The following is a 14,533-nucleotide window of genomic DNA, read 5'->3' as shown; positions in this document are numbered from 1 at the left end:
TCCATCTCCCGGGTTCAAGCAATTCTCCTGCCTCAGCCTCCCAAGTAGCTGGGGATTATAGGCATGCACCACCACACCTGGCTAATTTTTTATTTTTAGTAGAGACGGGGTTTCACTATGTTGGTCAAGCTGGTCTCAAACTCCTGACCTCAGTTGAACCGCCCGCCTCACAGCCTCCCACAGTGCTGGGATTACAGGTGTGAGCCACATTGCATGGCCAGAAACAATTTCTGATCTAAAACACATAGTGTTCAACCTTAGTTATTTCTTCTTAAGCATTGTATTTTTCTTACTGGTAACAATGACCAACTGTAAAATTCTTATCTGATAAAAGCTACCAGACACAAGGACATATTTTCAGATTAAAGAAGAAAGCTATTCAGAGAAAAAAATTGTAAGGCCAACACACTCATGTTGCCAAGAGATTGAAATATCTAAAACATACAAAGTGGCTGCAAACCTGCTTTGTCAACACCTTACATGCCAACCTTCATTTTCTACTTTTCTTCTTCTTATAATATTAAAGTTTAAAACTTTACAAAAAGGTTTAGTTTCAATCAGTATCAATCCACTATTTAGAAACAAACAAAAAAAAGTAAGAAAGGAAGAAAGGAAGAAAGAAAGAAGGAAAGACTTAGGAAGAAGTCTGAAAAACGAGACCGACCTATACCCTGGGTGAGATTGGATGGGTTAAGTGTCTCTGGCACTATTTGTCTTCACTATTGACAGACACTGTCACACAACCCACCACACGATGCCTGTCTCTGAATGGCGAAGCTAGAATGCAAGTTAAGTGTATTAATATAAAAAACAACTAGCATCCCAGCATATAAAATAAGCAATCCAGATTATTAAAAAAAAAAAATTGTAGGGTTGATCATTTAATTTACATGAATAAAACAGTTTCAATCTCCCATTTGTAGTTTTCCCACCCAACAAAAGTTTACATGCTAAAATAAGCAATGTTTTAAAATAAACTTCAAAAAATTAAATTATTAACCTCTGAATGCATGTAGGGAAATTTCTTATAAAAAATTTTTGTTAACTCGTATTCACCAATTTGCTCTGTTTATAGATGCAATCTAATCCATAAGCCAGAATTCTCTCTTTCAGCTGTTTTTCAGGCTGTTCCCTTACCGAAACACTTTTAAAGAGTGGAAGAAGATATGTTCTGAGCAATGCACTTACACGGTAAAAACAACAACAACAACAACAACAACAAAAGCCCTTTATTTTAGCAGCAAAATAACCTTTTCATTTTTCAGACCACACTGACTTAAAAAATATACCAATTTATTCTTTTAATGATAGATGCTACTTTGTATATGTTTGATCCTAGAGGCTCTATTTTTTAAAATAATGAGCACTACTACTGCTGAAGCTGAAGGGTCGTTACTGATTTACTGCAGACCATCTTTTTCTTCTCTAGTCCATTAAATTGCCATTCAGGGTTCCAATATTATAAAACAATTACTCTCCAGTTTTTAATGTGAATTCTCTTTAAATAATCATTTCTACCTTATCAGAGTACCATTAATATACTCATATATTTACTAAAGAGTGCTTCCTAAAAAATAAAATGCTTAGCCTGAAACTTAGCACAATGTTTTAAATGTATTTTTTGTTCTATTCAAACAAAAATTCAACCCAAAATATCTAAGCACAGTGTATAAAACATGTACTAGATACATACATTAAATAATTTCATTTTAAGTCCTTTTAAAAATTCTTTCCTAATAGAAGAAAAAGATGTTTTCCATCATCTAATGATTTAAGTACTACTGGATAGCACCACTTGTCAATAATGAATGAAGAGACTAAAACTCAGACATAATCTTCTATCCCAAATAATTTAAACACAAAAGGAAATAATTATACTAGCTGACAGTTACATTTATTACACTGCCAAAGACCCCAGAAAGTAGAGGCTAAAAAGAGAGAGAGAGAGAGAGACAAATACTGTAGTACTGAAAGATAATGTCACTTTAAGATAAAAACACTAAACTTAAAAATTAAGAGAGAAAAACAGTTCCAAGGGATGTTGTCTGAAGGACACTTCAATATGCTATACATTTTATAATAGTTTAGATTAAAAAATAAAGGCATCCCTGCCAATTCTAGTCCAATTTCCCCCCCCCCTTTTTTTTTTGAGATGGAGTCTCTCTCTGTTGCCCAGGCTGTAGTGCAATGAGACAATCTCAGCTCAATGCAACCTCTGCCTCCTGGGTTCAAATGATTCTCCTGCTTCAGCCTCCTGAGTTGTGGGGTTACAGGTGCCCACCACCACACCTAGCTAATTTTTTGTAATTTTTAGTAGAGATAAGTTTCATCATGTTGGCTAGACTGGTCTTGAACTCCTGACCTCAGGTGATCCACCTGCCTCAGCCTCCCGAAGTGCAATTACAGGCGTGAGCCACTGCACCCAGCCCTACATTTCTTTTTTTAAGATATGACCAAAACAATAATAAAAAAAAGTTTACAGCGTCATTAAAAACTTCTGATTTGGCCGAGTATAGTGACTCACACCTGTGATCCCATCACTTTGGGAGGCTGAGGTGGGTGGACCATGAGGTCAGGAGTTCAGAGTGAGACTCCATCTCATTAAAAAAAAAAAAAAAATTAAAATAAATAAAAAACAAAAAAAACTTCTGATTTAATCAATCAGTTTTAGACTTGGGTCTGGAGTAGAGTGTACATTAGATACAAACAGAAGTAATAAATTGCTCTACCACAGGTTTTTTTTTTTTTTGTCTGAGAGTCTAGCCCTGTCGCTCAGGCTGGAGTACAATGGCTTGATCTCGGCTCACTGCAATCTCTATCTCCTAAATTCAAGCGATTCTCCTGCCTCAGCCTCCCAAGTAGCTGGGATTACAGGCGCCTGCCACTACACCCAGCTAATTTTTGTAATTTTAGTACAGATGGGGTTTCACCATGTTGGCCAGACTAGTCTCGAACTCCTGACCTCAGGTGATCTTCCTGCCTCGGCCTCCCAAAGTGCTGGGATTACAGGTATGAGCCACCACACCCGGCCTCTACCAGAAGTTTTGATCATTAACCAATGCAATTTAAATAATTTCATTTTAAAAATTCTATGAAGAACTCTGAATCAGCAGACTTTACAGAATTATCAGTCCTTCACAAACTGCCTATCCTTCCTATCATCCTCTAACAATGTTCCTTTTATATACAAAGGTTCTGACATGGTTCAGCTGTGTCCCTACCCAAATCTCAACTTGAATTTTATTTCCCAGAATTCCCATGTCTTGCAGGAGGGGCCCAGGGGGAGGTAACTGAGTCATGGGGGCTGGTCTTTCCCTTGCTATTCTTGTGATAGTTAATAAGTCTCATGAGATCTGATGGGTTTATCAGGGGTTTCCTTTTGCTTCTTCCTCATCTTCTCTTGACATCACCATGTAAAAAGTGGCTTTCGCCTCCTGCCATGACTCTGAGGCCTCCCCAGCCATGTGGAACTGTAAGTCCAATTAAACCTTTTTTCTTCCCAGTATGGGGTATGTCTTTATCAACAGCATGAAAATGGACTAATAAATTGGTACCAGAAGTCAGATGCTGCTGAAAAGATACCTGAAAATGTAGAATTGACTTTTGAACTAGGTAACAGGCAGAATTTGGAACAGTTTGGAGGGCTCAGAAAGACAGCAAAATGTGGGAAAGTGTGGAAATTCCTAGAGACTTGCTGAGTGGCTTTGCCCAAAATGCTGATAGTGATATGGACAATAAGGTCCATGCTGAGGTGGTTTCAGATGGAGATAAGGAATTTGTTGGAAACTGGATAAAGGCAACTCTTCTTATGTTTTAGCCGAGACTGGTGGCATTTTAGCACTGCCCTAGAGATCTGTGGAAATTTCAACTTGAGAAAGATGATTTAGGGTATCTGGCAGAAGACATTTCTAAGCAGCAAAGCATTTGTTAGGGGACTTGGGTTCTGTTAAAGGCATTCAGTTTTATAAGGGAAGCAGAGCATACAAGTTTGGAAAATTTGTAGCCTGACTATGCAATAGAAAAAAGAAACCCATTTTCTGGGGAGAAAATCAAACTGCCTGGAGAAATCTGTATAAGTAGCAAGGAGCTCATGTTAATCCCCAAGACCATGAGGAAAATGTCTCCAGGTGATATCAGAGACCTTTGTGGCAGCCCCCCCTCCTATCACAGGCCTGGAGGCCCAGGAGGGAAAAATGGTTTTGTGGGCTGGGCCCAGGGTCCCTGTGCTGTGTGCAGGCTAGGGACTTGGTGCCCTGTATCCCAGCCACTCCAGCCGTGGCTGAAAGGGGCTAACATACAGCTCGGGGTGTGGCTTCAGAGGGTGGAAGCCCTAAACCTTGGCAGCTTCCATGTGGTGTTGAGCCTGTGGTAAACAGAAGTCAAGAATTGAGATTCAGGGACCTCCACCTAGATTTCAGAGGATGTATGGAAACCCCTGGATGCCTAGGCAAAAGTTTGCTGCAGGGGTGGGGCCCTCATGGAGAACCTCTGCTAGGGCAGTGCAGAGGGAAATATGGGGTTGGAGCCCCCACACAGAGTCCCTACTGGGGTACTGCCTAGGAGATCTGTGAGGAGAGGACCACTGTCCTCCAGACCCCAGAATGATAGATCCACTGACAGCTTGTACTGTGCACCTAGAAAAGCCACCGACACTCAACACCAGCCCATGAAAGCAGCTGGAAGGGAGGCTGTACCCGGCAAAGCCACTGAGGCAGAGCTGCCCAAGACCCTGGGAATCCACCTCTTCCATCAGCATGACCTGGATGTGAGACCTGGAGTCAAAGGAGATAATTTTGGAGCTTTAAAATTTGGCTGTCCCACTGGATTTCGGAACTGCATGGGCCCTGCAAACCCTTTATTTTGGCCAATTTCTCCCGTTTGGTACAGCTATATTTACCCAGTACCTGTACTCCCATTGTATCTAGGAAGTAACCAGCTTGCTTTGATTTTTTTTTTTTTTTTTTTTTAGACAAAATCTCACTCTGTCGCCAGGCTAGAGTGCAGTGGCATGATCTGCAAATGCCTGAACCTGAGAGGTAGAAGAGGCTCACTGCAACTTCCACCTCTCAGGTTCAGGTAATTCTCCTGCCTCAGACTCCTGAGTAGCCGGGGTTACAGGCATGTACCACCACGCCCAGCTAATTTTTGTATTTTTAGTAGAGACGAGGTTTCACCATGTTGGACAAGCTGGTCTTGAACTCCTGACCTCGTGATCTGCCTGTCTTGGCCTCCCAAAGTGTTGGGATTACAGGCGTGAGCCACCGTGTCTGGCCAGCCTGCTTTTGATTTTACAGGTTCATAGGCAGAAGGAGCCTGCCTTGTCTCAGATGAGGCTTTGGACTGTGGACTTTGTGTTAATGCTGAAATGAATTAAGACTTTGGGGAACTGTTGGGAAGGCATGATTAGGTTTGAAATGTGAGGACATAGTATTTGGAGGGGCCAGGGGTAGAGTGATGTGGTTTGGCTGTGTCCCCACCCAAATCTCAACTTGAATTATATCTCCTAGAATTCCCATGTGTTCTGGGAGGGACCCAGGGGGAGGTAACCGAACCGTGGGGGCTGGCCTTTTCCATGTTATTCCTGTGATAGTTAATAAGTCTCATGAGATCTGATGGGTTTATCAGGGGTTTCTGCTTTTGCTTCCTCTTCATTTTCTCTTGCTGCCACTGCTGCCATGTAAGAGGTGACTTTTGCCTCCTACCATGATTCTGAGGCCTCCCTAGCCATGTGAATGGTAAGTTTAAGTAAACCTTTTTTGTTTCCCTTTGTCAGGTATGTCTTTTTGAGCAGCATGAAAACAGACTAATACAGGTTCCCACTGAGAAAGTGTCAACAAGGCAGAATAACAGAGTCAGAAAGATATCCCATGGCCCACATATGTGTACATGGGATATGCTTTCTGAAGATCCTGACACTTGTAGAGAAGTGGTATGGCTTTTCAACTCAATATTCTATACACTGCCTAGTCAAGGATCTTGTGTTTCCCTAACTGAAGTGATAGAAAACAATGCCAAATTCCATCAAGCACAACGCAAAGGAGTAAGAACTAAGTAGAGGAAAGAAGAGAGGTACTTTATGGCTAGGATTGTGATATGATGACATGCAAATTGTCTAATACAATTCCTGCCACACGGTAAAAACTTAAAAATGATAACATATTTTCATTTTTTAAAAGCTGTCTCCTACAGGAAGGTGTAACATATTTTCTTCACCTCATTTTTTTTTGTACAGTTTATTGTTATGGATGGTTTAGAAATTTCTATGATTTTAATTCAGGTGATTAAGAGATAGGAAGTGAATTAAAACATAACTCTTGCTTGATTATAGGACATTAATTTAGATATCCAGTGCCTTCTCCTATAGCATAAATAGCACTCAATGAAATTTTGTAGAAAATACTTGTTACATACTTGAGATTTACTAAGTGACATGGCATAGAATTCAAAGCACTATATAGTAAAGCTCTTCCAAAAGAAAAGTTTATTAAATGGATCACTTCACATTAAGTTATGAACTTAAAAACCTACAGTGGTCCAACAAGTGGAAATATTTAACCAAGATTTCAACTATATGTGCTTTAGGACTGTTTTTATAGCAGTTTTTAACACGTATTATCTACACATGTTAAAAACAGTTTCGTAAACTGCTATTATCTATACATGTTAAAAGCAGTTTCATAGCAGTTTTTAACATGTATTATCTATATATGTTAAAAACTGCTATGAAGTATTAATGTACTGTTACTTCTAGAAAGAGTACTAATATATAATTACTAAAAGCAAAATATCAGTATTATGAAACACTGCAAAAAAGAATTATTAACACATTAAGATTCTCTGACTGTAAAACCTATAGTTTAATATAGTTTAATTCATTGTTTAGCTCAAGAATTTGAATTAAAAATTTTAAAGAAACTTGAAACAGTCCACTTAGCAAAATATATTTTGAAATAAACTAATAAACACAATGTCACATTCCCAAATGAAGCCAATCAAATTGAGTCTAGCAGAGAAGAAGAAAATAACTTGATTTCTTAAAATGAAGACTAACGTTTACTGCTTACTTCCATGAAAGACTATTTTAAATAAATTAGGTAAATTTAAGGATTAAAACTATAAACACAAAGATTTAAAATATTTGGTTATACAGCATGCAAATTATGTCTCAATAAAGCTATTATTAAAAAAAAAACAAAACCCAAACCTGAATATATCTTTTCAAATGCCCCAAATTCTGATATAACTCATTTAGTTCTCCTAAATAATACCTACGTTTTAATTCTGTACAACCTATACTATAAGAGTACTCAAAAAACAAAGAATATTTTCATGATTTGTACTTATTTTTTAATCAACTCCTTATTTTGCCAAAAAGTGTCATCAATTCATTTGGATAACGTTTATGTTTTAGGAACATGGCCTCTCTTTTAACTATTAAGAACTTATAAAATGGTTCAAAAAGGTTATATTTCTAAAGCTTTTATTCATTGATATAGTGAACATCTAAGCCTTAACTATCTTTCCACTGGGACAAAAACAGAATTCTTAAAAATGAGGAGGAGGGCCCAGCATGGTGGCTCACACCTGTAACTCCAGTGCTTTGGGAGGCCCAAGGTAGAACTGCTTGAGGCCAGGGGTTCGAGACCAGCCTGGGCAACACAGCAAGACATCTCTACAAAAAATTAAAAAACAATCCAGGGCCAAGCATAGTGGTTCACACCTGTAATACCAGCACTTTGGGAGGCCAAGGAAGGAGGATGACTTGAGCCCAGGAGTCTGTTTGAGACCAGCCTAGACAAGCAACATAGTGAGACCCTAACTCTACAAAAAACACAAAAATTAGCCAAGTTCATCACCTGAGGTTAGGAGTTTGAGATCAGCCTGGCCAACATGGTGAAACCCTGTCCCTACTAAAAACACAAAAATTTGCTGGGCGTGGTGGCGTGCACCTATAATGTCAGAGGCTGTGGCAGGAGAATCGCTTGAACCTGGGGGGTGGAGGTTGCAGTGAACTGAGATCACACCACTGTACTCCAGACTGGGCAACAGAGTGAGACTGTCTCAAAAAATAAAATAAAACAAACCAGGTCCATGTGGTGGTATATGCCTGTGATCCCAGCTCCTCAGGAGACTGAGGTGGGAGGGTTACTTGAGCCCAGGGGGTTAAGGCTACAGCCAGTCAAGGTCACAGCACTGTATCTAGCCTGGGTGATAGACCCTGTCTCTAAAAAAATTAGCCAAGTGTGGTGGTGTATACTTATTTCCCAGCTGAGGCAGGAGGATACTTGAGCCCGGTAGTTGAAGGTTGCAGTGAACTATGACTGCACCTTGCACTCTAGCATGAGCAACAGAGCTAGAACATACCTCTTAAAAAAAAATGGGAAGGACAACAAATCTCAGATTGGTGACTCTGAACTACACCTCCCAGATTCTGACACTTGGCCCCATGAAGTGGGGAGAAACTGTCTAAACAAGTCCCTTTCCCCCACACCTTGACCCTGGGATTAGAGGATAAAAATATATTATTGATGGGAGCGCATAAAAGTGTGAAGAGTGTAGAAGCAGATAAAGGTTTGAAAGACACTCTTTTACCCAATATTCTGGATTGTGGATTAGCAGCATCAGGTTTACTTATTCCCTCAGTAACATGAAGAGGAAAAAAATCTAGATTGGTGAATCTGAGAAACACATTTTAAATAATTCAACAACAAAAAATGTCCACGAATACTCATATGCCCAGTCTTTAAATTTTAAAATTTAAATTAATTTAAAACTTGTCAAACACAAACCTTTATGGCAGAACTAGAAGTCTGTTCCCACCAGGCCCTCATACCTGACAGCAGCCAATCTGGCTCCTTCAAAACTCTGAAGAATTAACTATATCAAGAGTCAACGTTCTTACACATTTCATATTTTTTTCATTTCTTTTTTTTTTTTTTGAAATGAACTTTTTTGCCCTTGTTGCCCAGGCTGGAGTGCAATGTTGCTATCTCGGCTCACTGCAGCCTCCACCTCCCAGGTTCAAGCAATTCTCCTGCCTCAGCCTCTGGAGTAGCTGGGATTACAGGCAGCTGCCACCACATCTGGCAAATTTTTTCTATTTTTATTAGAGACGAGGTTTCGCCATGTTGGTCAGGCTGGTCTCAAACTCCTGACCCCAAGTGATCTGCCCACCTGACCTCCCAAAGGGCTGGGATTACAGGCGTGAGCCACCGTACTCAACCCATATTCTTTCAAAAATGCTAAAGATTTTTTTTTAAAAAAACCATACAAGTCTAAATTAATGTGCCTTTCCCTAGACATCTACTAGCCTTTTGACTAGGAAAACATTGAGTAACTTGGTAATATATTCCAAATATATCTCTTTGACAGTTTTATCACCAATAATATTAATGTCAAATAAAAATATAATTCTAATGATATATACCGATTCCCTACAATAATTATTCTATGATTTAAACTCTCTTATCTATAATAAAGTATAAAGTACTCTTTCTAAGATGTTAGAATCCTAGAATAATCTAAGTTGGTTGCTAAATTTTTTAAAAAAGATTATAAATGACTTAATGATCACAGACACTTCGTGTGTGACTATAACAAAACTATAATTCTTATTCTTTTTCTATATTCTTATTCTTTCTGTGATCTTTATAAGGTCAATAATTTCAAGATAATTAAGAATGTATGACTTCAAAATATTTCCTTTGATTAAGTTTCTTATTTTCATGATTTTTCCATTCAAAGTTTTTAATGTAATTTATCTTGAGAGATTTTCTCAAATATACTGGGGTGGGGGAAGGTTAACGTTTCATTAGTGACCCAAATTCAATAACTACATATATATATATGAATTTCTAAAATTGAATTTGGTATTATTTAAAAGGAAGAATTTTTTTTCTAAACCTAACATTTTTTCAGCTTTTAAAAGGAACTGGATCTACTGTCAACAGATGTTAAAAAGCGCAGAAGGAACAGACTTTTAGTTCTATATAGGTTCAACATATCTTTAAAAAACAATCTCAAAAGATACAAAAGAAATCAATTAGTCAATTTCTACTTGTGGATTTAAGGTGAAGTCTCTCACAAAAATATTTTATCTTTGTCATATTTTATCGAATACAATTTTAAAAGCAGATTTAAAACTTAAAATTCCAGAAAAAATCATCATAGCCATTTTAGAACCCAGTGGATATAAAGCAAATTAGGTCATCTTACCAATTTGATTACTATAAAGTTCACTAATTCACAATTAAATCCACAGAAACTGTTAGAAAACGTCTGGCAACACATGAACAGTGAGCAGGGCTGATCAGTTTCTTTGCCATATTTAAAGTTTTCCTGCCTTCAACCAGGAAGGCTTCAATAATGCACTATATATACAGCTTGAGAAAGACTGGTACACAAGATTAATGGTACATAGGTTAATGCATATGAGAAATATATCTGAAGTTATACTATAGTACCAATATCCTCATTTAAACCACCTTACACCTCGCTGTTCTCATTTTGAAACTACTTTACTAAAAACCATGCTCTGATAAACTTTAAATACCATTTTAAAAGATGAGAGGTGTCATATTAGGCAAGAAACTTCTAATTAGGACAGATAAAACTTTATATCATATAGATATAAATATATGTCTATATCTATATTTATATATATATATATATTTCCTTTTTTTAAAGCAAACATACTTAGCAGTCTATAAGCCCAATATTAGTTGGGCAAACTAATATTACAGAAAGCACTGATACTAATTTGTCACTGATAAGACTTTTTTCTGTTAGTCTGTCAATCTTTTATTCTTATGTAAAATAAAAATTTGAGTCAACTGTATCATTATTAAGTGTATGATTTGAGAGCTGAGTAAAAATAAGGCTAATAAATTTCTAATATTACTTTCTATACTTTTTCATCAACATAAGAAATGTCTTTATATAAATATTATATAGAAGTACTCCTTACTTTCAATAAATATGAAGCCACATATATTTTTAAATATAAGAAAAAGGTTTCAGTAACACGCTATGAATATAAAAGACACTTAAGTGCTTCAGTCATTTTTCAGATCATATACGATATTTTCCCTTGGAGCAAGTCTTTAAAATTAATTATTAAATAGGAACTCAAATATAATTTTCTATTCACAGCTTGCTATTTAACCTTTTTAAAGTGCAGTCAACATAACAACTTTAAGCTGGTTCCCATATTTAAAAACAAGGTCCATTTCAGAAAATGGCACTTACAGATGTGACAATGTAAAATTTTTAAAAATAAGAATTACATCAAGAAAATCATATTGAAAAAGTTTAAGGTTAAAAGTACGTATTTTAATGCCTCTTTTTAAAACCCTCAAATCACACTTTTTAATATGAATTTTGCCAGTACTGTTCATGTTGGCCAGATTTCATGTTGTCCCTAGATTTCTTTAGTAAAATAAAATGAAATGCATACCAGCAGCAACAACAGCTGGAGGAGGCGAGCCTGCCTCACCACCGCTTGTCTGACTCATTGATGCTACAGATGTTTCTCTAGATGGAGGTAATTGTAACTCCTTTGGGAGAAGATCATAGACAGATTCTGTAGGGGGATGGGAATGAGAAGAGAAAACAATTTTTAAGAGAGATTCAGTCAACAATGTACTATAGGCACAAAATGAGTATATCTTTTCTCTCATGAGGAGAACTGTATTATTCACAAACAATCCCACATAACTAATGTGAAGAGTTATTAGCAGCTGGGCACAGTGGCTCACACTTGTAATCACCACTTTGGGAAGCTAAGGTGAGAGGATTGCTTGAGGCCGGGAATTCAAGACCAGTCTGGGCAACATAGTGACACCATCTCTACAAATTTTTTTTCAAAAAATTAGCCAGGCATGATGGTACACAACTGTAGCCCCAACTATTTAGGAGGCTCAGGTGGGAAAATTGCTTGAGGTCAAGGCTACAGTGAGCCATGACTCTAGTCTGGGTGACAAAGTAAGACCGTGTTTCAAAAAAAAAAAAAAGTGATATATTTTTTCTTTTATTATATAATCTTATTGAACTGAAGGATGAATTTCCCATTAGTTCTGTCCCTGTTTTCTTCTTGGCTTTATTCCTTATGTCAAGATAGTCTCTAGAAAAAAGTTATTACAATTGAAAATTGGATAAAAGTAGATAGAATGGGAGAAATGCTAAATAACCCAAGATGGTCCAATATCTTCCTCTGTAGTAGCACAACTAAAATTTATCATCCTTTATATATGAGATAGCATATACTACTGTGTATCAGCTTTAAATGGGCTTCTCCAGTCAATTAGTATAGTCCTGTTCTTTCACCCAACACCCTTGAGCAAATATTTTAATTCAACACTATCATAATTCATTTTTCCCAATTATGAAAATAAAACAATCTAATCAAAGAAAAACACTGTGGATTGAAGCTTAAAAAATAAAAAAAAGGGCCTGGTGGTGGTTCACGCCTGTAATCCCAGCACTTCGGGAGGCTGAGGCAGGCAGATCAAGAGGTCAAGAGATCAAGACCATCCTGGCCAATATGGTGAAACCCCATCTCTACTAAAAATACAAAAATTAGCTGGGCATGGTGGCACGTGCCTATAGTCCCAGCTACTCAGGAGACTGAGGCAGAAGAATCACTAGAACCCAGGAGGTGGAGGTTGCAGTGAGCCGAATTCACACCACTGCACTCCAGCCTGGCGACAGAGCAAGACTTCGACTAAAAAAAAAAAAAAAGGAAAAAAAAAAGGAATGTTATGGCTCATGCAAATACTTCTTACTCTCTGAGGCATCTCCAACCCTGGAAAGGCAAAGGTAAAGGAAACTCTTAAATCAAACTGCATAATGTAACAATATCTATATTAGGTTACAATTACTTTTGTATTCCAGATTAAAGAATCCTGTATCTTTCAGAAGTATTTTATAATACTTCAATTGCACATAAAATTATCTCTATTACTTAAAAAAAAAAATCCCTTATTGTGGCCAGGCATGGTGGCTCACACCTGTAATCCCAGCACTCTGGAAGGTGAGATAGGTGGATCACGAAGAGACCAAGACCATGCTGGCCAACATGGTGAAATCCCGTCTCTACTAAAAATACAAAAATTAGCTGGGCGTGGTGGCACATGCCTGTATTCCCAGCTACTCAGGAGACTGAGGCAGGAGAATCGCTTGAACCTGGAAGGTGAAGGTTGCAGTGAGCCGAGATTGTGCCACTGCACTCCAGCTTGGCAACAGAGCAAGACTCTGTCACAAAAAAAAAGAAAAGAAAAGAAAAAAAAATCCCTTATTGTATAGTTTTTTAACATAAATAATTCCCAAAACATCCTCTAAAGGTAGCAGAATCAATGTTAGAAGGAACTTCAAAAGACCAATTAGAGGCATATACTTATTTTCAAAAGAACTGAGACACTGAGTTTTAAGGGACTTGCCTAATATTCCAAGAAACACAACATTCCAAAATTTGAGATTATTAATTATCTGCATGAGTACTTTAAAATACAAAGGTAGCACCATAAGACATTTTATCTACGGTAAGAGACAATACTTCTAGTTAACTGCTTACTGGATTCATAAATACTTTTATCCTCCTAGTTAATCACTAAAGAGTATATCCTAACTTTAATGTGACTAGAGGTAAGAAAGAAGATCATGAAAGAAAGCTAAAATTAGAAATTGTACTCTTAAATGATCTTCATTCACAGTAAAGAATAAACTTAAAAGTTTCTTGAAAAATGCTGTTACCTAGACCAGGCGAGGTGGTTCATGCCCATAATCCCAGCACTTTGGGAGGCCGAGGCGGGTGGATCACTTGAGGTCAGGAGTTCGAGACCAGCCTGGCCAACATGGAGAGAAACCCCGTCTCTACTAAAAATATAAAAAGTGAGCCAGGCATGGTGGTGGGCACCTGTAATCCCAGCTACTCAGGAGGCTGAGGCAGGAGAATCACTTGAACCTGGGAGGCGGAGGTTGCAGTGAGCTGAGATTGTGCCACTGTACTCCAGCCTGGGTGACAGAATGAGAGTCTCAAAAAAAAAAAAAAGAAAGAAATTATTGATACTGTCATTCAGTCCTAAATTCAATCTAAATTAAATGCTTTTACAGTCTCCACTAGCCAATGAAAGCAATCCTGAATAAGAGCATATGTACTTTGAGTTAGAATCTCACTCTATTATCCAAGTTGGAGTACTGAGGCACAATCAAAGCTCACTGCAGCTTCCAACTCCTGAGCTCAAGAGATCCTCCCGCCTCAGCCTCCTGAGAGGCTGGGACCACAAACGTACACCACTACACCTGGCATTTATTTATGTATTTATTTACTTTTTGTAGAGACAGAGTCTCTCTTTTGTTGCCCAGGCTGCTCTGAAACTCCTGGACTCAAGCAATCCTCCTGTCTCAGCCTCCCAAAGGGCCTAGATTACGGATGTAAGCTACTGTACCTGGCCCATATGTACTTTAAATCTATGAAAATGACAGTACTAATTAAGTGACAGCTACTTCATATTATGCCCCAGTATCTACTTTTCTT

The 14,533-nt window shown here is 37.8% G+C and overlaps 1 protein-coding gene across 1 annotated transcript in view; it reads right to left on the bottom strand.

The window, feature by feature from the left end:
- NFAT5 (nuclear factor of activated T cells 5) overlaps nt 1–14,533 on the bottom strand; it is a 131,206-nt gene that overhangs the window by 59,226 nt on the left and 57,447 nt on the right. The window contains exon 2 of the mRNA XM_037742253.1: nt 11,456–11,581. Within this exon, the coding sequence (XP_037598181.1) occupies nt 11,456–11,581 (126 nt within the window). The remainder of the gene's footprint in view (nt 1–11,455; nt 11,582–14,533) is intronic.

This window comes from Cebus imitator, unplaced genomic scaffold (genome assembly GCF_001604975.1).
Source record: "Cebus imitator isolate Cc_AM_T3 unplaced genomic scaffold, Cebus_imitator-1.0 Scaffold118, whole genome shotgun sequence".
Classification (NCBI taxonomy): domain Eukaryota; kingdom Metazoa; phylum Chordata; class Mammalia; order Primates; family Cebidae; genus Cebus; species Cebus imitator.
Note: the sequence above shows the minus strand (reverse complement) of the source record. Positions and strands in the feature narration are given on the sequence as shown.